Genomic DNA, 23,070 nt, shown 5'->3' on the forward strand with positions numbered 1-23,070 from the left:
GTGGTGTTGCTTTCCGTTGCTTTGTTTAGTGAATCATTCCTTTTGTCGTCGATGATGTTGAAGGAAAAGTAGTGTGCCTACTTCGAACTAAAACGTTTGTCCAGGTGTTTGTATCCATCACTGCCATAGTAATCATATCAACATAGTAATCATATCAATAATAGCATGATGTAGCTACTTAGATCGAGATTATTAAAGCCCTGGATTTTTTTTTTTTTTTTTCATACCTATATCCAAGTACTCGTTAAGTCTTCTTTTCTAAGTTAAATGATTTTAAGTCTAGCCGGCTGTCGCAGGACTCATTTCTCAAGTCTAGGCATCATTGTGGTATCTCGCCGCTGTACTTTCCCCGTTTTATGTCATTATGGCCAAAATTGAACACAAAAATCAATTTGAGGACGCGTAACAGGGATTAAAAAGAGGGAGGATTAATTTCTTAAACTGAAATTCCAGTGCTCTAGAATGTCCAAGAATTTTGTTCGCCTCTTCCTACTGCTTCTAGGAATAGTTTACTTGTCTTCAGGTCCTCAGAGGTTATTACATCAAGTTGTTTTCCTCGTTTACCTTTGTAGCTCAGCAAAATTCATACTGTAGCTTGTCCCCTTGTTGTTGCCACCGATGTGTAGAACTTTGCGCTTATCGACATTAAAATTCGGTTGCCACCTGTGAGCCCAGGCTGTCAGTATTTCTGTGTCATCTTGCAGCTGTAGACGTTCATTTGCTGCAGCTTTACTTCACGGCTTCATGTTGTGTGTGAACTTCGACATCTTGCAGTATAAAGTGTCATAGGAGAATGAGAACCGCTCCGAGGACTGATCCATCCCTGTGGCACGCCGCCTGTCACGCATGACCCATTCTCAGGCTTGACCGTTCACGCTGTTTGTTGACGGTCAGTCAACCCGTTCCCTAACCAGACGGACATGTACAAAGGTTCACACAAACATGTAGACATAAACAAACGTACGTGTATAAGGGTACTAAAACGTATACCAGTACATAGAGGTACGCAGACGTACATTGTACACAGGTCTTCAACAAACACACAGCCTCTCACAAAAACATGCAGGAACACGGGTAAAGAAACACAATCTTTCTGTGTGTGTGTGTGTGTGTGTGTGTGTGTGTGTGTCAGGTGGTGGGGAATGCGGGCGTCATGAGTCACACGGGAGGAGACAGAACCCGGAGGGTACAGACAGAGCCACTCTGCCATCAATACCATGTGGTGGAGGTGGTGTTGGTTGGCACACCCTCAACCACAACATTTTCCATGCCACTTGTCGGTCCCATCTTCCTACTCTAGTGTAACCCCCCCCTCCCCGTCCTCGTTGTTGCTTCTTCAGCGTACTGTTTACACCAGAAAGTTACACCGTCGTGCTCAAGGGTTGCATCGCCATCCTCTAGGATTGTACCGTCGTGCTCAAGGGTCGCACCGTCGTGCTCAGGGGTCGTATCCTCGTCCTCAATGGTCGTACCTTCGTCTGCTAGGGTCGCACCGTCGTGCTTAAGGGGTTTAGATGCATGAATGTGTTTCGCGTTACGTCATCGACAGTGGACGTTATGTGTAAATATTGGTAAATATATACGGCCTTGTGGGGTGGCTGATAGTGTTACATCACCGCGTGTTTGTCCATATGTACATATTCCACACAAGGCTGTTTATCATAATGTGACCTTATCATAGTGTGACCTTTAGTCACACTGGAGACATACCTGGCCTGTCTAGGGCTGCTGTTCCTGGCTGGCCACTATGTCCCGCGTGTCACCTGTCATGTCGGTGGCTTCCTCCGGTGAAGCCTCTTACGCCCCGTAAGGCTTCCCCCACACCACTGTTTCCTTATCGTATGGAGGGCCTGGTCAGGAAGCCGCTGGTGGTCACCGGCTTTAAGATAACCTCCTCCCATAGCCGAAGGATCCGGGTCGTCAGGCCCTGGGCGATCTCTGTTGCTGTGGATGTAAGTTTCAGACTTCCCCTTATGGGACCTCGCTTAAAGCCTAGACCCGCTCCACAAGGTCACTGGAGACTGGATCTCTCCCTCCCCAGCTCGCACTGCTGTGGACGTCTGTGATCCCATTTCAACACTGGAGACGCCTTACAAGAGCATGAAGATGTATCCCTGCCTTCATCTGCATGTCTTATGATATCGACGAAGACGCGAGATGCCTTACAAGAGCTTGGAGGTGTCGATCGCTCCCTGCTGCAGGATCTTAGACCTGCAGTTTTGCTGCAGTCTTTGGAGATACCGAGGGTGCATTACATGAGGTGTCGCATGCATACCCATGCACAGGCGTATTGATTAGACCGACCAGGTGGTGATCGTGTTCGGGGATGTGGTCCTTATTCACAGGCCTGATGAGCCTTCCGGGGATGTGTGTGTGTCCGAGGACATGGCCCCTCGCTTGATAGACTTAACGAGCTTACCAGGAATGTTCATATCCTGGGACATGGCCCTCACTGACAGGCCTGATGAGCCTACCTTGGATGTTCATATCCAGGGACATGGCCCTCTGACAGGCTTAATGAACTTAACGGGGATGTTTATATCGGGGACGTGGCCCTCACTGACAAGCCTAATCATCCAGGGACATGGCTCTCATTGACAGGCCAAATGAATCAACCAGGGATGTCTGTGTCCGAGGGACTTGGCCTTCACTGGTAGGTCTAATGAGCCTGCCAGGGATGTCCATATCTGGGAACATGGCCTTTGCTGACAGACCGAATGATCCCATTAGGGATGTCTATCTCCGGGGGACATGGCCCTCACTAGCAGGCCTAATTAAGTTACGAGGGCCTGGTACCATCGTGGCCTCGAGAGTGGTACCGTCGTGTCCTCGAGCGTGGTACCGCCGTGCCCAAGGGTTAAGGGAACCGCCAGGTGCAGTGTTGTTGGGTTGTGTCCTGTGGCCTCCCGCTTCCATCATCATAATGTTCTTGGCTTTTTGACCTTCCCCCCATCGCCTGGGCTGGTGATCGCTCTTGGTGATTACTGGGTGCGTCTGTGCTGGTGATCGATGCCCTTGGTGATGATGGTGAATGCCACTGTGTCAGGATGATCGGTGGTAATGAACTGTGTTGATGATGATGATGCCAAGACCTGTGGTGTTTTGGTGGTGGTGGTGCGGTAGTGGTGGGGCGACTGTGGTAGTGGTAGTGGCTGTTGTGGTTGATTGGTTGTTCTCATGGGCGGTGTTGGTGGTTGGATGTTATTATTGGGTGTGATGATCGTTAGTCGTTGGTTTTTATTGATGGTTGTTTGCGTTGGTGTTCTTATCGCAGGTTGTGGTGATGGGCGAGGTGTGTGGTGGTGATGATAGGCCTGGCGTGTGGCGGTGGTGGTGTTGGGCCTGGTGTGTGGTGGTGGTGGTGGTGTGGTTGAGGGTGGACCAAGGAGTGTGGCAGGGCTGTATGCCAGCCACTTACCGCTGGTCATATAAGGCGGTGACTGGGCAAGCCATCCCTGGCACCCGCTCCTGCTACATCTCTCTCCTGCAGCCATTGCCCATCAACACCATCTTCCCCAGCCTTACCCTCCTCACCTTCACCTTCACCATCATCATCATCATCAATCATCATCATCCCCTCACCTTCACCATCATCATCATCATCATCAGTCATCATCATCCCCACCATTGAGCACAACGGTATGATCCGTGTCATGATGGCCTGGCTTTTGACCTGACCCTCAAGGCCCAAGTCTCTAGTCACTCCATCGTACCCAGGCGTCGTGCTCGAGGGTCGCACCGTCGTGCTTAAAGGGTTATTTATTTGTTTGTCCTGTTTCTTGTGTTCATTTTCCTTTTCTTCCATTATCACCGTGGACGTCTTCGTCTTGCGTGCTCCCGCTGCTGCTCCTGTGCGTGCTGGCCGTGCGTTACCTCCGTGGTGCCGTGGCCAGACGCTCAGGCCAGGCGAATTGCCGTCGTCGTCCGCCACACAGACAGCGTGTACCATAATTAACCCATCACTCCCAAGACTTCATCTGTTGTGTTAACTGCAGCGTGTGTGTGTGTGTGTGTGTGTGTGTGTGTGTGTGTGTGTGTGTGTGTGTGTGCCCTCCGCCACATGTCACCAGGCACACTGGACTACACTTGTTGGTAAAATGGTCATGGTCGTTTATTATGTGTAAGTATTCACCCGGAAAACCTCCCGCCTCCGTTGATCTGCCCCACGTGATTTTGCCGCAGTCTGGCCTCCATCAGGACGTCTGACCGTGACTGGAAATAGTGGACGTTAATATGGAAGCTTTGAAATATGGTCTGCTTTTATTTTACTTGTATATTTTTTTTATTTTTCCTACGATGTGGTGCTTCCCCCCTAACACCGCCACCATACTGCTTCCCCCAAGTACAGCTGGTAATATTAACGTTGATTTATTATTACTATTATTATTATTATTATTATTATTATTATTATTATTATTATTATCATTATTATTATTTGTAGGGTAGGTTAAAGAGGGGCTGCATAGCGGGAGTGGATGCAGCAAGTGGAGAAGCTGCTGTAATGATGGAGTGTACGGATGGAGAGAGAGAGAGAGAGAGAGAGAGAGAGAGAGAGAGAGAGAGAGAGAGAGAGAGAGAGAATGTTCATGTTGATAATGTGACGGCGTCCGCCATGGTAGGGTTATGGTGGCAGTGTGGCTGGAGAGGTTCATGGGAGTGAAGCTGAAGACGGTGAGGCGGTGTGAACCATGGGTGCGGGAGCAACCCACTATATTATGCCAGGGTATCCTTGGGGTGAGGCCAGGTTTCCCCCCAAAACGTGGGTCTTTTCCTCCTGCCACTTGTAATTTACAGCGACGCTGGAGAGTCGGACGTTGTTTACATCTCAGAGTATTGAGTACGTGAGATAGTGAAGGTCGTTCTTATCTCCGGTGATCGGGTCGTAGAGGAGGAGGCACCAGTGAAGAAGCAAAACCCGCATGTGTTACAGACTGGAAAACTGGGGGGGACTGGTGTGATCATGGGTGTCGCAGTTCACGAAAAAATGCTTAAATTGGCAACGGCTGGAGCGGTGGGAAGCGGGACCAATCCCCTCCTTGATACGCAGATCCGAACACATCGTTGTTAGGTCTGCCCAAATTGCGTTCCCACCGTAATGAAACGTTCTGGTCTTCAGCGAACCGTACTGGCTATACCTGGTGATCCTTATTCTCATGGGTGGAATGAGTACACAAACCATCACAGCTTCGTATTGGGGATATGTGGAGTAACTATGAAGGTCGTAGTGGTAAAAGACGCCGATCATGATTCAGAAGCTAGAAGTAGCTGTCACGTCTTCTGTGAACTGTGGAAAATAAGTCCTTTTTTTTTTTTTTTTAAGTGGGACGAATGCTAGCTACTTTACAGAGGGGAAAAGAGTGGAAAGAAACTCGTTCAAGGTACCGAATGATATTGAACGTGATCATATCATAGAAGGCAAGTGCACAATATCTGAGGTACACTCGTTAATTTAACGCCAGAGAGAATGACAGTGCAATCGTGTCTCTTCTAAGAAAATGAGAGGCTGGGTTTTTCGCCAGCCTTGAAAACGGGCGAGGCAGACTCCCACATTTCACACTCTTTAAACCTCTCATAATCTTCAGAACAGAGTGCTATTGTGTGGGGAGATCGCCCTTCAAGTCAGGGAGAATTGTCCAGTAAAGAAGACGTTGGAAAAGATCCCTATTCAGCAGCCCGCATTGCATCTCTCTCGCCGGTCACAGCCACTGTCATCGATTGAAATCACTCAGACCCTAGTCGTGTGGACCACGGCCAGGAGAAGCGTTAACGTGACTTACATGTGGAAAATCCTGGTACGCTGCGAGATGTGAAAAGCAGCCAGATCCATGTTGGTATGAGGGACAGGGGAAAGTCTCGTCAGGTATTACCACGTCAGTCAAAATTATCAGAAGCTCAGACAAGACACATGTAAATATCTATAGCCGAAAATTGTGGGTAGGATCATCTGAAGATACGAGAAACGTCAAATAATACCAATGAGAGAAAGAAATGCAATATATATATATATATATATATATATATATATATATATATATATATATATATATATATATATATATATATATATATATATATATATATAAGTAGAAGTTACTGGTGGTGTAGGAGGTTTGCTGGGAATATGAGGTTGGTGGGTGCGACGCTTTGTGGTGGAAGGGGTCGGGGCCAGGAGCCTCGCACATCCTGTTGGGGATAATGTTCCTGAAGCAGACTCGTACGTCACACTGGCCTCATTACCCCAGGGTAGCCACGTGGTAGCTCCCTGGATACACATACTGATGGCAAGTGTAGAAAGACTGGGCTACTGGTCTCCTTATAGGTCCTCACGATTATGAGGAGTGTCTGACGTTTCTGGTGTTCGCCGTGTGTATTGCGGTTTTGTTGTGGTTTTATGGAGAAAGGGGAGGTAAAGGTGGAGGGTGAAAATAAACGAGAGAGATTGTAGGCGACTGGGCTACACCTAGGTGTTCAAGGGCCCAGCACAGGCTGTTGTGGGTGAAGACTCTAAAACTTCGCCAGGCTAAGGTTCTTTGCAAATAAACGAGGGAAAGCAGTCCATACGTTAACCCAAGGTTTGTTATGGTTCTATACAAATATACGGGGGAAAGTCAACGACGCTGTAAGCATATATGGGTCTCGGGTTCACCGTACTTATAAGGGAAAGTGGGTGATGCGCTGCACCTTGTGTGTACAAGGGTTGTGGGAACATGATAGAGAACGGTAGCGGGTGTACGGGAACACACTGGAGAAAGTGAATAGATGTCGCGGGGTATCAGGGTTTTATACTGGTTTATTTGACGACGCGTGAGATTTAAGACATGTCATCACTGCATTTGAGTGTTCTACCTGGACAGACGAGGCCAGAAACACATGACTTGTGGTATGAAGGTGTTCGTGAGATTTTGTACTAACATAGTGGGAATAAATGTTGCGAAGCTTGGGATCATGTAGGGTGGTGTGTGAGGTGGTGTCGGAAAGCTGGTAGTGTGTGGTGGCATTAAGGTTATTTGCACGGTCTCACGTGCGAACCTCCCATGTGCGATTGCCTTCACCACGGCACACGTGTTGTACCACTACGTTTCCCAACAGTTGGAAATATTTTGTGAAGTCCAAGTGCAGTAAGAGCATGTGATAGGGTAGCTGTAAAGGTAGTGAGGTATACTCCCGCAGTAATTCGTAGTCAGGAAGGGACAGGAGCCACCAGGGAGCCACAGTGATAGGTGGTGTCTGAGTATATCTGGGGAAAATATATTCATGACCCCCAGTTCGTCTCACCATTTTGATCACCACTCGCAGAGCCAGATGAAACAGGGGTTAGCACCACCAGGTATTCCATATCTGTCGTACCTTCTGGTTCTTCCACTGGTGGTCATGAAGGGAGACAAACTGCCTCGGAGAACACTGTGAACTGAGATCGTTCTCCTGGCTGTTCGTGGTCCAGTCGACGGTATCATTGCTGTCAAGGTTGAGGATGGTGACCCGATGAGGGTGGTGGTGATGTGAGCGCCTGTGGCTCGTCGCACATCGTCGACCTGAGCAGCCGCCACCGCCGTTAGCGATAAGTGCTATCTACCTCTTGAGGCCGTCGGGGTTATCTCGTATGTGTCTCGTTACTCATTCAAAATAACTTCCATTTCTCCAAGTGGCGTGCCGGGGATTTGTCAGGCCAGCACTTACGTCTCTCGTCTTGCTTTGGACACGAGCCAGGCACACCAGGTGACTGTGATGTTGGCGCAGGCTCTCCTGGTGAAGACCTCCCCTTTTGGTGAGGCCGTCTTGCTGCTGAGGTGGATGATGGTGGCAAAGGAGACTTTTTTTTTTTCTGGCAAGGAAGTATCTCCCAAATGTCATGCAGTCGCCTGAATATGCCAGTTGTTTTACTTGCGGATGACTTTCACAACAATATGGTTGTACTTTATGTCTGTAGACGTGTTTTGAGTATTTTCTTGTGAGGTCCATAGAGTTGAGGGTCGGGCAGAGCTTTGTAAAGGGTTCTAGTAGACTCATTTTTCACTGCGCCCAGAATAATGCATGACCATTTTGATGTTTACTTTTTTGGTTGTTTTGTGGGCAAGACAGAATTTGTGCCCTGGTCTGATAGTCAGAAATGAGTCTTGATCATATGTTTTGTTCTGTAGAATGAATATTAAATTTGTGAGCCCTCCAGATCCTTCACTCGTATGTATGATACGTAGTGGCTTAGAGGCTTTCTGTTTTAGTGAAGGTTTACTGAATAAGTTATACTATATTAGGATACGGTTATTAGTATAATGTATTGTATATTGATACCGTTATACCATTGAAAATGACGGTACGACCCTTGAACACAATAGTTCGACCCTTAAGGATGACGGTACGACTCTTGAACACGATGGCTCGACCCTTGAGTATGAAGGCACGACCTTTGGGTATGATGGCATGATCATAGTCTGACCCTTAAGGTCACACCGAAGAAGAGCCGTACCGTCGTGCTCAAGGATCGTGCACACGAGCCCAAGGATTGTATTGTCGTGTGTAACAGATTGTGTTATATTGTGTTACGCGTTGAGTGTACGGACATAAGTAAAACCATATTGTGTTTTGTGTTTCAGATGCACGGTGGTGTTGCTGAACTCCCGCAAGAACCGGCAGCAGCACGTGCAGAACGCCTCGCGCAAGACCATCACGTGCGTGGCGTTCTCGCCGTGCGGGCGGTACCTGGCGACGGGCGAGTGTGGCCACCAGCCCTCCGTCAGGGTGTGGGACGTGGCCGACAAGACCCAGGTGGCTGAGTTTCAGGGACACAAGTACGGCATCTCCTGTGTGGTGAGTACCTGACGACCCCTCCCTCACCCCCTGCCTCACTCACTCACTAGGAAGAGCACCTGAACCTTTCTTCCCTCACTCACGAGGGTGAGTACCTGACACCCCTCCTTCCCCCTGCCTCACTCACTCACTAGGTAGATCACCTGAACCTTTTTTCCCTCACTCACTAGGGTGAGTACCTGACACCCCTCCTTCCCCCTACCTCACTCACTCACTGGGCTGAGTACCTAAACCCTTCCCTCACTCTTCTGAGCGCCTGCTCCTCCTCACAGGGCCGTGGTGAGTACTACCCCTCCACACTCACCGGGGTGAGCGCCCTTCCCCCGCTAACCAGCGTGAATACAAATCCCTTATGACTCACCAGGATGAATACCTTCATCCTTACTCACTAGGGTGATTAACTGTCCCCCCCCCCCCCTCTCATCAGTTCATGGGAAACTGACCCATTCACCTTGGCGAGTAAGTGCCCCCATCAGTTTAACCAGTGCTTCACTCACCGTGTGTGAACAGCGCACTACACCCACAACATACTAACTTGTCCACTGTGTACAGTCAGCAAAAAAAGAAAGTCTCTACCGTTGAGTGTGGGAGGAAATCGAATTGAACAGTATTACTCCAGCTGCCTCGGAATGGTTGACGATTTTTATTTTTTTATTTTTTTTTTTTTACATAAAATCCTTTCCCCTTGCTATATTCTTTTGTTAATCATTTTTGAAATATCGAAAATCATTTGTTTATTGAAAAATGGTAGACAAGTGTGATTCACTAATTTAGTGGTACTTATTTTGATAAGTATTTGCATCACACGGTAAGAAAGTGACAAGGAAGACTGCAGTTTTTAGAAAATGTGGTAGTTATATTGAGGGAAAAACTTAAACGGGTTGAAGAAAATAGATTATAAGGACATTATATGTCGAGAGAAATATCAAGTTAGTGCATCCTCTTGTTTTTGTTTTGAAATGAGAATTTTAGAACGGCCAGATTTTCCTATTATTCTTTCACTGTTGTCCATTTCATTTCAAAAGATATATCCGTATGTTTTACTTACAACACAAGATAGTGTTCAGTATGACAGTTTGAAGACAGTAGGAATGTAGAAGCATAGTAGCATATGGTACTTTCATAAAAGAGAAATTCCCCTCACCCCTTCACCTGTACTCGATAGCCATCCCATCTTATTTTTGGGTCATTGCCAAGTAAGGAGGGCAGACATACTAGTAAATGACGAGACCCCAAGAGAATATATCACAACTCTTCGTCAGGAGCTTCACAATGTAAAGCACGTCAAGAGGATTGATACTTTTTTTGGCCGGCTGTACATACCATGTTTTTATATCACGCCCTGCACACTGATAGGTCAAATATTTGTACAAGACATGATAATGCCATGTCTACACACCATGCACACACACTTGTGTACCCAGCTGTGTGACTCTTTTGTGTACATTTATCATGGTTAAAGACGATGATTTGTAGCGAGGTATATGATAGACATTCCACTGTGAAGGACATTGTTAAGTCCAGGCAAGAGATATTTATTCCCTTGGGTACTACATGATCTTTAGGCATGTTGTCTTGGCTCGTAAGGTCAGAGGCCAAGCCGTATCATACCCCTAGGGTCGTACCGTCGTGCTCAAGGGTCGTACCGCTGTGCCCAATGGGGGGACAAGACAGTTGCTGCCCGTGTTCTGCTGGACGTAGAGTCTCGATGATGCACGACCAGCCAGTGTCACGCGTCAGGAAGGAATCACTCCGGGAACACCAACTTAAAAGTGCTCATCAGCGGTGTTTGTGGTCGTCGAATTGGCTAGATCGTGGGAATAATCAGTGGAGGAAAGACTGGAGTGATTTGTTATTTCCGATCGCCATAATCGTCCCTGAAGATGTATGCGGCATTCCTCCTGTTGGTGGGTTGCGCCGCGAGTGAAAAGTCACCTTCGGCGTGTCTGCATCGTCGTCTGGTGTGACTGGAAAGGAAGTATAGTCTTGTCAAAGAACTTGTAGCTTCCAAGAAGCCCACTTTGTCCCTCCTACTGAGTGTAGCGCAGCCTTGAAGCTCCCAGAAGAAGCCCCCTAGATAAGGGTTCCTGGGGTTATAGTTCCAGGAATCCTTCGTAAAGAGGGTCTTACGACGCCTTGCCCCGCTCTGCGAAGCTGTGGAATTCTCTTCCACAACTTGCCTCTCCCTCTTGTTAGAACCTTCCCTTTTCGTCTTTAAGACTCGGCTCTGGAAACACCTTGAAAGGCTCAGATTAATCCTTCATGATCTCTTTATCCTTAAACCTGTCGCCTTACTTTTCGTCCAAGACGGCCTTGATTGGGGCAGGATTTCGCCTGCTCCGTGTTGGCTTCTGTTCAAAAAATATATTTATAATCTCTCTCTCTCTCTCTCTCTCTCTCTCTCTCTCTCTCTCTCTCTCTCTCTCTCTCTCTCTCTCTCTCTCTCTCTCTCATTTTGTTACAGATTCTTTTTTTTTTTAGGAGGGAGGTTTACACGTACGACTCTGAATGTGATATATTTAAGACCGAATTCCATATCGATCATACTTAGTATAATGTTTCCCCTCAGGGCGAGCCCGTCGTCTCCACGAACAAAGAAATGCATGATGTCTCGCTCATTATTGTGGCTTCTTACGTCATTGACCCCCTTTAGGCATGACGGTATGACCTTTAGGTCTGACCTGGTGCTTGACGTGATCCTCAGACTGTCTGGGTCAGAGGTTACGCCGTCACGCTTACTGGTTGTGCCGTCGTGCTCTGGAGTCGTAACTTTATACCGAAGGCTCTTTCCTGCTTGATCAGGAGGTTTCGATTATGGAAGAACAGATTTGATCATACAATAATCCTCCTCTTCCACTCCTATACTCACACATGTCAGGCTACAATCACCATCCTCCATTCTTTTGTCTGATTTCTCGACCGACCAAACCAAAACATATCCTGCCAGCTGCATGTAATGGGCCATAAGGGCTGTTGTGGTTTCGTGTCTTTTAGAAATATCGACTTTATATTTTTTCGCCACGATGACCATCGTTGGCCAAAGCTGGTTTCACATGTCATATCCTCATAGCTGGGTCAAGGACCTTACCTTGCCTTACGTATAACTTACTGTGGTTTTGGAGGGCTTCTACCCTCAGAGCTGGGTCTGGGACCTCACATTACCTTCCGTATTCCTTACGATGGTTTCAGATGTCTTCTACCCTCAGCTGGGTTTGGGACCTCACCTTACCTTCCGTATTCCTTGCGATGGTTTCAGATGTCTTTTACCCTCACAGCTTAGTCTGGGACCTTACTTTACCTTTTATATACCTTACGATGGTTTTAAAGGTCTTTTACCCCTGCAGTTGGGTCTAGGACCTTACCTTACCATAAGCATACTTGGCAGTGGTTGTGGAGGTCTTCTACCCCTGCATCTGGGTTTAGGATTAAGCTGTCGCGTTGCTCCTTTGTTCAGCCTGGCTGTTAAAGACCGTCTGGGCCCGTAGGCTAATGCAACCACCATTTCCTGGCTGGTCCGGCACATCGCCTGGATGGAGCATGGCTTTAAGCTGTGTCCTGTGTCTCATAACAGTGCCTCTCTGGTAGGAAGTACGTGGACCTGGTAATACCCCGATCTCGTAATACTGCTTGACAAGGATTATTTTCCCTCCTTCATTAACATCATCATGACCTTGAAAGACTAGGTCAAGGTCACCAGTCACCGGGAGACCCTCCCGTAGGGTGCCCGTGTAAACACGACTTTGCCGCGAGGGATCCGACTCGATCGATCTGGTCAGGTGTCGTACAGCAACACGCACGGACGACCTGTTTTTTTCCCATGAGAACCTCCCACGCTTTGCGCGGCTCCTGAGACAGAACGAACATTTTCGCCTCCAGAGCCACGACGGTACTAGTCTCGAGGCCCGACGACTATGTGTGGCGCGTCACGTTCAAGGAGGGTGAGGGAGGCTGTGTGCCGTAATGTGACGCAAGTATCGGGAAAGGTCACATATTGTATGTCGCGCACGAGAAGAAAATACTCGATTTATTTTTTTGTAATGAAACATAGGTATCCTCTCGGTCTTACGTTCTTTTAAACTGAATTTTGCTTCAGTTTGTTGTTATTTGAAATTTAACGAAACGATACTGAAGATGGTGGACATACTCCTCGCTAAAGTGGTTTAGTTGTTTTTATTGTAAAGTTTAGTGAGAGACGTGAGATTATGTGATTGCCATATGGCCCTGGATTTTGGGGATCTTTTTTTTTTTCATGTTTTCTCCTGTCAGTTACGAATGAAGTTATGAACGTCAGGTGACGTAGGGGAACAGGTTTGCGTGGTGGATGACGTGGTAGGCGGGATATATGGTAGGTGGTGGTGTGGGCGGCTGGGGTGCAGCCGCTACTCTTGGCACTGGTTTCTGTTGTATCAAGGGTGTTGTTGATGTTGGCTGCTGCACACGAGGTTTTGTTGTATCTGGGGTGTAGCTGGGTGTTGGCTGCTGCACACGAGGTTTTGTTGTATCTGGGGTGTAGCTGGGTGTTGGCTGCTGCACACGTGATCTGTTGCTCTGGGGGTGTAGCTGGGTGTTGGCTGTCCAAGCTTAGGCTCATGACTCGGGGTTTATCTCCAGGTTTGTTTACCAAGCGCAAGATTCTTGTGTGCGATAGTGGGGCGAACATTCCTCATTAGCAGTTTTCAACCACTTTAAAGAATATATATATATATATATATATATATATATATATATATATATATATATATATATATATATATATATAGAGAGAGAGAGAGAGAGAGAGAGAGAGAGAGAGAGAGAGTACAGTCATGTTAGAGTTTTCGCTTCAGATGAACCCATCCTGTCCTTCTTACTGCTGCTGAGTAAAGCGCAGCCTTGGGCTACAGGAGCCGCTGGAAAAGGGGTCCTGGGTAACGCCTGGACGCTTTCAGAAAGGGGCCCTGGGAGTAATTACACACACACACACACACACACACACACACACACACACACACACACACACACACACACACACACACCCAGTACCTCTAAGAAAGAGTCCTAGTGTTACCCTCTCAAGGCTACGCTGCTAATTCCATTGGAGTTATTTGACAAGACTTGTACTCCCAAAGACACAGCCTCACCAAAGATGACTTTTCATTCGCAGCGTAACCTCATGTAGGCGGAAATCGGTCTCTCTCTCTCTCTCTCTCTCTCTCTCTCTCTCTCTCTCTCTCTCTCTCTCTCTCTGGCGGGAATTGGCGAACACGTATTAAAGAGAGAGTGAGAGTGTGAGTCGATTTCACTACGCCTGGTGATAGATCTATCTGGTCGTTAGTCAAAATTATCCCCAACATCCGTATTTAATTAACTCAGCCTTTTGACTCTCTCCTCCGACCTTGATCAATCGGTAGCGTATCCGCGCCATCTCTCCCACCTCCTCCCACTGAACCTGTACCCTCTCCTATGTCTTCCTAGGGCAAGGTCATGCAAGTACTCCCCTAGCTACAAGTTGGTGGGGCGTTAGCTTATGGTCCGGATGGCAGGCTATACCCCCTCCTATTGCTGTAGGGAGCGTGCGTCTTGAGCAAGACCCCAATTAGTGCTGGTGTATTTTGTCTCAGTCCTATAACCCAAACTCCCCATGTTTGGAAGCATGCTTTTGTGCAGGCCATCTCAAGGAAAGGAGACAGTTCTATCCCCTCCAGCTATTGCCTCATCGCTTTCACTTCTGTGCCATCCCCAGAGATTTGGAAACTTGCCTTATCTCTCACTTTCCCAAGACTTCTAGAATCCCGGTCCCTTCTTCTAGGTCACCAGTACGGCTTTCATGACAGTTCCTTATCGACAGTGGTTTAATTCGCCCCAGTATAGAGAGAGTACTGTAGGGCTCGTCTTGGAGATGGCTCTTACCCTCTGTCTACCTAATGAGGCGGCGTGCATTCAAAAAACCTTCCACCTTCTTGACTCATGTGAAATCATATCTCCTCAACCTTCCCTTTCACGTCCGTCGTGATACTGTTGCTCTTTCCTCGTGCGAAAGACTTTATTTATATCGCCCACTGCTTTTGTGAAGTATGTGTGTGTGTGTGTTTGTGTGTGTGTGTGTGTGTGTGTGTGTGTGAGGGGAACCTGGTGGGCGAAACTTGAGTCGGGCTCAGGTCTGGGTGTATGTTACGGCGCCAGTATTTACGCCCACTGTACTACACTCCCTTACGTCACCCTTACACACTTCCCTTACGTCACCCCTACGTACTTCCCTTACATCACTCCTGCATACTTCCCTAACATTACCTCTAAATGGACTTCCGTGGTGTAGCGGTTAGCTTCCCTGACCGTGACACACTCTTGGGCCGCCCAGTTTCGAGCGCATCAGTTCGAATCGTGCTTGCAGCAGTCGGTCTACAGTCAGACCAACTGTTCATCCACTCGTAGGTGTTAACCTTCGTTAAGACCTCCCATACATCAGCCGTACATACCTCCCTTACATGATCACTACACTCGTACATCACTCCCCACTCCCGTACGTCGCCACTACACGCTCCCCTTACATTACCCATACACACCTCCTTACCATCACCCTCTTGATACCTCTCACCCCCTCCAGCCGCTCTCCCGAGCCTCGCGCTGTAGGTCTACATGACTGTGACTGGTACAGGTTGTGCTTAGTGCCTACAAGCTCAGCTGACCGCTGTAAGACGGTTCTTGAGGCCCACGAGCACGAGTGACCGCTCTGTGGTGTATTGGTCGGTTGTCTTGCTTGTGAGGACGTCTCATGGGAGCCGGACAGGTGGAGCGTCCGTTGGTCCAGTCTCCGATCCTCAAGCCTCCTTCGGGCAAGGGGCGTCGCCTGGTTGATTGGCCCGCCTATATCTGTGGCGCAGTTGTGAGGCCCACGCTCGTTGGCACGCCAGGAGTTAGGTTTAGGTCCGCGCAGAGGGTGCCACCCCCTGCCAAAGGAAGAAGGTCCTGGTGGGGGACTTCTGCCGAGGGGGTGGGCCTCAACCTCGCCCCATACCATCACAGACAGGTGCTGTCTAGCTGTAAGACCGTGACTGGAGAGTGTAGCCCTAGTATCTCACTGTAGCAGTAAATCATTCATGCGAAGATCCCTGGACTTTCCTTTGAAGAAGTAGAATTATATTCGTTTAAGCGTGAAAGTGATATTTCTGGGGTGAGGTTGAGAATATCTTGAATAGTTGTGTGGCACCGATGGCAGAGGCGGCCTCAAGTTCCTTTACGTCTTTGTGTCGGTGTGGTTGTTTGTTGATCTTTTCTGAGCTGGGCTTCAAGTTTTTACTCTGTAGACGTCATTTAGAAAACGCCTGGTTGTACAGCAGTTGCTCTGTTGGTTAGCATATATATATATATATCTTTCTTTTTCTTTCAAACTATTCGCCATTTCCCGCGTTAGCGAGGTAGCGTTAAGAACAGAGAACTGGGCCCTCGAGGGAATATCCTCACCCGGCCCCCTTCTCTGTTCCCTCTTTTGGAAAATCAAAAAAAAAAAAAAAAAAAAAAAATAATGAGAGGGGAGGATTTCCAGCCCCCCGCTCCGATATGGTCTATAATATATTTGTGTTCAAATTCTGTGCTGGTAAACTGGCCAACAGCCAACCCAGCTTTCATCATCCCTCAGGGATGGTCAATAAATTAGTACCTGCCTTAGGCTGGGATGTAAATGAAGCTATCAAACTATGTGAAGAGTAGTAGGTAATTAAGAAAGGTGTGATGATGTGCGAGAGAAGTGTGCAGCATGTGGAACGTGGAAGATGGTGCATGTGAGAAGTGGTAGTGAGTCACCAGTGGCATGAGGAAGTGAAGTTGCTAGTGAAAGAGATGAGAGAAGTGTATGGGTGTTAATTGCAAGAAAGGAGTATGAGTGATTGGAAGATGTTCAAGAGAATGCCACGAGAAGTCAAGAGGAGAGAGCAGTGGCTGAAAAAATCGGGAATAACTGTTGGGTGAAAAGTATTGGCAAACTTCAGGAATATATATATATATTATATATTATATATATATATATATATATATATATATATATATATATATATATATATATATATATATATATATATATATACAGTAGGTCACAGTGATGCGTATGATGTAGAATTTGCTGATAACCACAAGGAAAAATGATGCACGATAAGTCCCAAGAGCACTTGCGTGTAATGATCACATCGTCAGAGGAGATACAAGAATGAGATAAAAGACTCAGAACAGCCAGTATATATATATATATATATATATATATATATATATATATATATATATATATATATTTTTTTTTTTTTTTTTTTCCAAAAGAAGGAACAGAGGGGGCCAGGTGAGGATATTCCAAAAAAGGCCCAGTCCTCTGTTCTTAACGCTACCTCGCTAACGCGGGAAATGGCGAATAGTGTAAAAGAAAAGATACATATATATATACATATTATTTGTAAGTGATTTCCTCTCTTGACCACATAATAGATTTTATGAGAGGCACGATGGTGCCAGACCTGAAAACCGCAAACCACAAGCACTTGTGTACCAACGGCGTCTTAGCTTCGCCTCTGTGATATATATATATATATATATATATATATATATATATATATATACACATACATATATTGATTTTTTGACTCTTTTATCTCGCTCTTGTATCTCTCCTTACGATATGATTACACGAAAGTGCACGTGGGACTTACCAACCTACCCACAGTGTGTGTGTGTGTGTGTGTGTGTGTGTGTGTGTGTGTGTCTGTCTGTCTGTGTTTGTGTGTGTGTGTGTGTGTGTGTGTCTGTCTGTCTGTCTGTCTGTGTTTGTGTGTGTGTGTGTGTGTGTGATTTTGTAGCGTCATGAACACCATGGTCCAAAGGTTCTGTGTATTACACATTCTCACCCCTCCATTGCCTTTATATTATTGTCCTCGTGTTAATATTACTGTCCTCGTGTTAGAGCTGACAAGAGAGGTATAGGATCTTTCTGCGCTGAAGTTGTGTTGTCCAAGTTATATATTATGTGACTATGAAATGAGGTCATTTGCATCACGGGATGCAAGAATTTATTTCTTTATGATGGGTTAGCGTTAAGATTTGAAACTGCATTACCACCCTGAGGAATGAAGTGGGATTTGGATACGATGGGTCGACCTCTGACCAGTGGATATATGTGATAGAATGACAGTGATGCGCGTGGCATAAGTATATGTTCATAACCACGAGGAAAAGTGAAACACCATAAGTCCCGATTGCACGAAAGTGCACTCGGGACTTGTATGATATTTATTTAATCGCGTTTCATTTTTCGTTCGTTTTGGTTATATATATATATATATATATATATATATATATATATATATATATATATATATATATATATATATATATATATTTTTTTTTTTTTTTTTTTTTTTGTCGCTGTCTCCCGCGTTTGCGAGGTAGCGCAAGGAAACAGACGAAAGAAATGGCCCAACCCACCCCCATACACATGTATATACATACGTCCACACACGCAAATATACATACCTACACAGCTTTCCATGGTTTACCCCAGACGCTTCACATGCCCCGATTCAATCCACTGACAGCACGTCAACCCCGGTATACCACATCGCTCCAATTCACTCTATTCCTTGCCCTCCTTTCACCCTCCTGCATGTTCAGGCCCCGATCACACAAAATCTTTTTCACTCCATCTTTCCACCTCCAATTTGGTCTCCCTCTTCTCCTCGTTCCCTCCACCTCCAACACATATATCCTCTTGGTCAATCTTTCCTCACTCATTCTCTCCATGTGCCCAAACCATTTCAAAACACCCTCTTCTGCTCTCTTAACCACGCTCTTTTTATTTCCACACATCTCTCTCACCCTTACGTTACTTACTCGATCAAACCACCTCACACCACACATTGTCCTCAAACATCTCATTTCCAGCACATCCATCCTCCTGCGCACAACTCTATCCATAGCCCACGCTATGTGACGGCCAGGAAATGTCCAAGACCCATCGAGAGTTATTCACATCAACTAAGATTGCCCAAGTAGTAAGTTGGTCCAGTTTCTCCTTTCTTCTTATGATGGAAATGATTAATGCGACACACAGTCGTCTCATGTGTCAAACACTCCATGAGTGGCGCCAGGCTCCTAGCATGGGTCATGTGGTGGCGAACAGATCAAATGCTATATACTTTCCGGAGCATTCGACGCGGAGCGTTTGCTTTGCGACGGCGGCAGCGGATGCTAACCAACACGAGACGGCGAGGACCGGAAGGCAATACAAAATTCCAGTTTTGGGTCTCTCTGTTTATGCTTATCTTGCGTCACGTAGATACCGCAGCACAGCCTCAAAATACGGATATATATATATATATATATATATATATATATATATATATATATATATATATATATATATATATATATATATATATAATCAGCAGTAACAAAACCTCATTATTATGAAGAACTGTAAAATAACTTTAAACGGATTCTCTTGCCGGACAGCATCAGGACCACCACAGATAGATCGGGAACATCAGTAGAACAAAAAGACACGAGAAAGGCGTAGTCGACTGACACGCCTATCAATTAATCTCTTTTTTGTGTGTGTGAAAATTCATTGTATGGTTTAATCTTACACTGACAGATTTAGTTATTTTTTTCATGATTGTGAATAGCCCTACTTGATGAAAAATTCGTAAATTTAAGTAGACATACGGGAGCTGTGGTTTCGTTGCATTATACATGATAGCTAGAGACTGAGTGTGAGCGAATGTGGCCTTTGTTGTCTTTTCCTAGCGCTACCTCGCGCACATGCGGGGGGAGGGGGTTTTAATTTCATGTGTGGCGGGGTGGCGACGGAAATGAATAAGGGCAGACAGTATGAAGTATGTACATGTGTATATATGTATATGTCTGTGTGGGTATATATATGTATACGTTGAGATGTTTAGGTATGTATATGTGCGTGTGTGGACGTGTATGTATATACATGTGTATGTGGGTGGGTTGGGCCATTCTTTCGTGTTTCCTTGTGCTACCTCGCTAACGAGGGAGATAGCGACAAAGTATAATGATAATAAAAAAGGAATATATATATATATATATATATATATATATATATATATATATATATATATATATATATATATATATATATATAATGATCATGATCATGATTTTCATGGTGTGGTCGCACATAGTACTCAACATGATTTGGGATGTCAGTCTGCGCACGCGTGACCTTAGTCGCACTACGGACGCTGAAACCCTCTGTGCATTGTAATGATAATAGTACTGTCTTTAGTGATAAAGCGCACCTCCATGGCATACCCTGATGGCGTTCGTTGTGATGCCTGTTGTGCGGAGGCTGTTGGTAGTGGTCTCGTGTATGTGGCTGGCTGGCTGCACACCACGGGACACTCCCGCCACAGGCTCCTGGTGTGGGACCGCCACATCCCGCCTGATCACAGAGTCACCTGCAACCCAACGTGGTGAATGATAATGCCTGCCTTACCTGAAGAACCCGCGTACCGTCACACTTGTATCATTCGTTTCTGTGTCGTTGCTTTACCTCTTGCGCACGGCGGCACGACAACGCAACGTTTGAACACGCCGTTTACTACCTTCGGTTATGATGATCTAGTAGCCTTTGACAAGACCCTTGAGGATTAGACCATCTTATGTAAAGTCAGGGCTTTTATACCTACGAGTGGGACCGTCGTGGTAATAGGTCGTACCTTCGTGCTCACCGGGTTAAGTACTGGGCAACTCAGCGTTAGAATAGGCTGCGAATGAATAAGGGAGCAGAGTCAACGTAATATGGAGAGAGAGAGAGAGAGAGAGAGAGAGAGAGAGAGAGAGAGAGAGAGAGAGAGAGAGAGAGAGAGAGAGAGAGAGAGAGACCACATGACTTGCAGTTAGTTATTCGAGGAGAGTACCTCTGGAATTGCAAGGTGTTGATACTGGGCGAAGGTTTTTCTATCGTGTTGATGGCGAGTGGTGGCTGAAGTGAATCATAAGTGTAGTGGATATTGTAGGATAAACTAGAACACTGTGTTTTAGAATGTGAAAAAAAGAAATTAGATCTTAACAAACCCTGCGAGAAATGTCACAATACCTTATTGTAGGACACACGCCTAGATATCTAACCCAGGGTTGTGAGTGGGGTTGCTAACCAGTGTCTGGCGTTACGTGGATAGATGTGCAGTGATGCCAACTGTGGCGTTGTTGGGGATGTGGTGGAGAAAGGGGAGTCTGGAGGGGGAAACGAGGGATGTTGACGCTGCACTTGGAGTGAGCTGTTTATTATGAGGATGTGTCCTTGCCATGTTTGGCTGGCGAAGGCTGGTCGTCCGCGAAGCCTCGGCTTGTCTCCTAAGGGGACCTGCCTGCCTGCCTGCGGAGCGATGGTGCGGAGGGGTGGGCGTCTCCCCCACTTACTGATGATGACAACACACGATTGATTTTGTGGCCGAAGGTGGGGCGACAAGTGGCGATTAACCTGAGGATAGTGTGACCACAAGTGACTAACTAGGATGGCTGCAAGTAGTGATAGGAATGGCAAGGGGATGGGCACAGCAGTTGGTGTGTGTGTGTGTGTGTAGGAGAGTGCAGAAGGTGGCGCCATTTGACGAGGAAGATGATGACCTCAACCCAAAGTGGATGTGCTCACCTTGTCTGGTGACGTCCAAGAGGGAAGGACTGGGTGTGGTGTATTCTCAGGTGGGGACATGGAGCATAGAGGACGCGGCAGGGAACTACATGATATTGTGTAGGTGACTTTGGTTGTGTTGTGGGAAGAGTTGCGTATGCGAGGGAGGTTATCAGGCGTTGTTTAGGCTATAATGGTAGAAGAGGGAGAGAGAGAGAGAGAGAGAGAGAGAGAGAGAGAGAGAGAGAGAGAGAGAGAGAGAGAGAGAGAGAGAGAGAGAGAGAGAGAGAGAGAGAGAGCTGTTTGGGCAGCGAGAAGAGATCATGCTTGATCGGCAAACTTATGATTTTGATAAGTGCAAATTCAAGACCATTCGACTTAGTGTGAAAACCCTGACAGATCTGTCGTGGTTCTGGGAAAGTAGACTGTCAAGGAAAAGAGAGATAGAGGAAAGCCCGTTAGCCATTAAAGATGTGAGGGGTGTCATTTAGAATGTGATTCAAGGGGAGGGGGGTACGAAGTATTACGTGCTTTTGGGGTGCTGTGGGAGGTAGGAATGTTCCAGGAGAGAGGCGGGCCTGCCACAGGTTCCCCCACGCTTGCCTGATATCAACAGGTGTGGCCGGAGATTGCCCTGCTTCTCCAGGACATATCTCGCTCCAGTGACTCTCAGGGCGAGTTTTAAAGCCTCATGTCGCTCAGGCGAATACGATCGTGATAGCGGAACCACTCACTCGAGCCTGCTCTTCCCGCGTCAGGGATAATGGTGCTTGGCGATATAAAAGCCGAGTGTCGACAGTCACAGACCTGGGTAGTGACGATGGTGCCTCCTGCCTCCCGGAGTGGCTAGTGACGGACGCCAAGCTTGAGGTCCAAACAATACGTCACACTGATGGTCTACACAGTATTAAATGTTTCCACAGGATGGAGGGACACTTAAGACTCTTTTATCTGGCGTCAACAGTGGGTAGTTTATAAGCTGGGACCCAGTGACTTTACTGGAGTCCCTTACATTTTTGTAACTTTTTTTTTTTTTTTTTTTTTTTTTTTTTTTTTTTTTTTAAGAGGTTTCTATCATGTCATGGTTACTATTGTGTGTGAAGATATAGTGGCGCATGTTGCTCCCCCCTCCAGTACCATAGGGCATCATACATACCTTTAGAGAGTATGACATTATACAGTAGAACATCGTATATATCTTTAGCGAGTAAAACACGTAACCTTTAGCATGGATGTCAACCCTCAAGTAAGTAGGATATACTGCCATTAGACAGGACCTCATGTATAAATTGACTCAGTAATATATCATACATAGCAGAGAGTAGACATATGTATTATATTTTAGTTTATCACACCTATTTTTATACCTTATTATATCTTGCCATTGTACAAGTGTTTAGGTCCGTAGGTTTGATAGAATTTTGAAAGTTACAACATGTCCTGCCTTGCCAGTGCTCTTCGTCGTACTGCGAGCACTACTGAGTGCGTCGAAGCTTCTTCATTCCCGATATTATTAGTTGTTTAAGCCGCCACCACAGCTAGGGGTAGCCCCCAGGGTTTTATGATGTTTGCTTATTGAAAAACAAGGTTTGTGGCAGGCACGGGATCTTGTATCTTGGCAGTCCGTTTTGCTGCTGTTTAGGGCGGGG

At 46.5% G+C, this 23,070-nt stretch overlaps 1 protein-coding gene across 1 annotated transcript in view; it reads left to right on the forward strand.

Moving 5' to 3' along the window:
- Wdr62 (WD repeat domain 62) overlaps positions 1 to 23,070 on the forward strand; it is a 256,762-nt gene that overhangs the window by 162,295 nt on the left and 71,397 nt on the right. The window contains 1 exon segment of the mRNA XM_071689470.1: positions 8,592 to 8,805. Within this exon segment, the coding sequence (XP_071545571.1) occupies positions 8,592 to 8,805 (214 nt within the window).

The sequence above is a fragment of the Panulirus ornatus genome, chromosome 3 (assembly GCF_036320965.1).
Source record: "Panulirus ornatus isolate Po-2019 chromosome 3, ASM3632096v1, whole genome shotgun sequence".
NCBI classification, from domain to species: domain Eukaryota; kingdom Metazoa; phylum Arthropoda; class Malacostraca; order Decapoda; family Palinuridae; genus Panulirus; species Panulirus ornatus.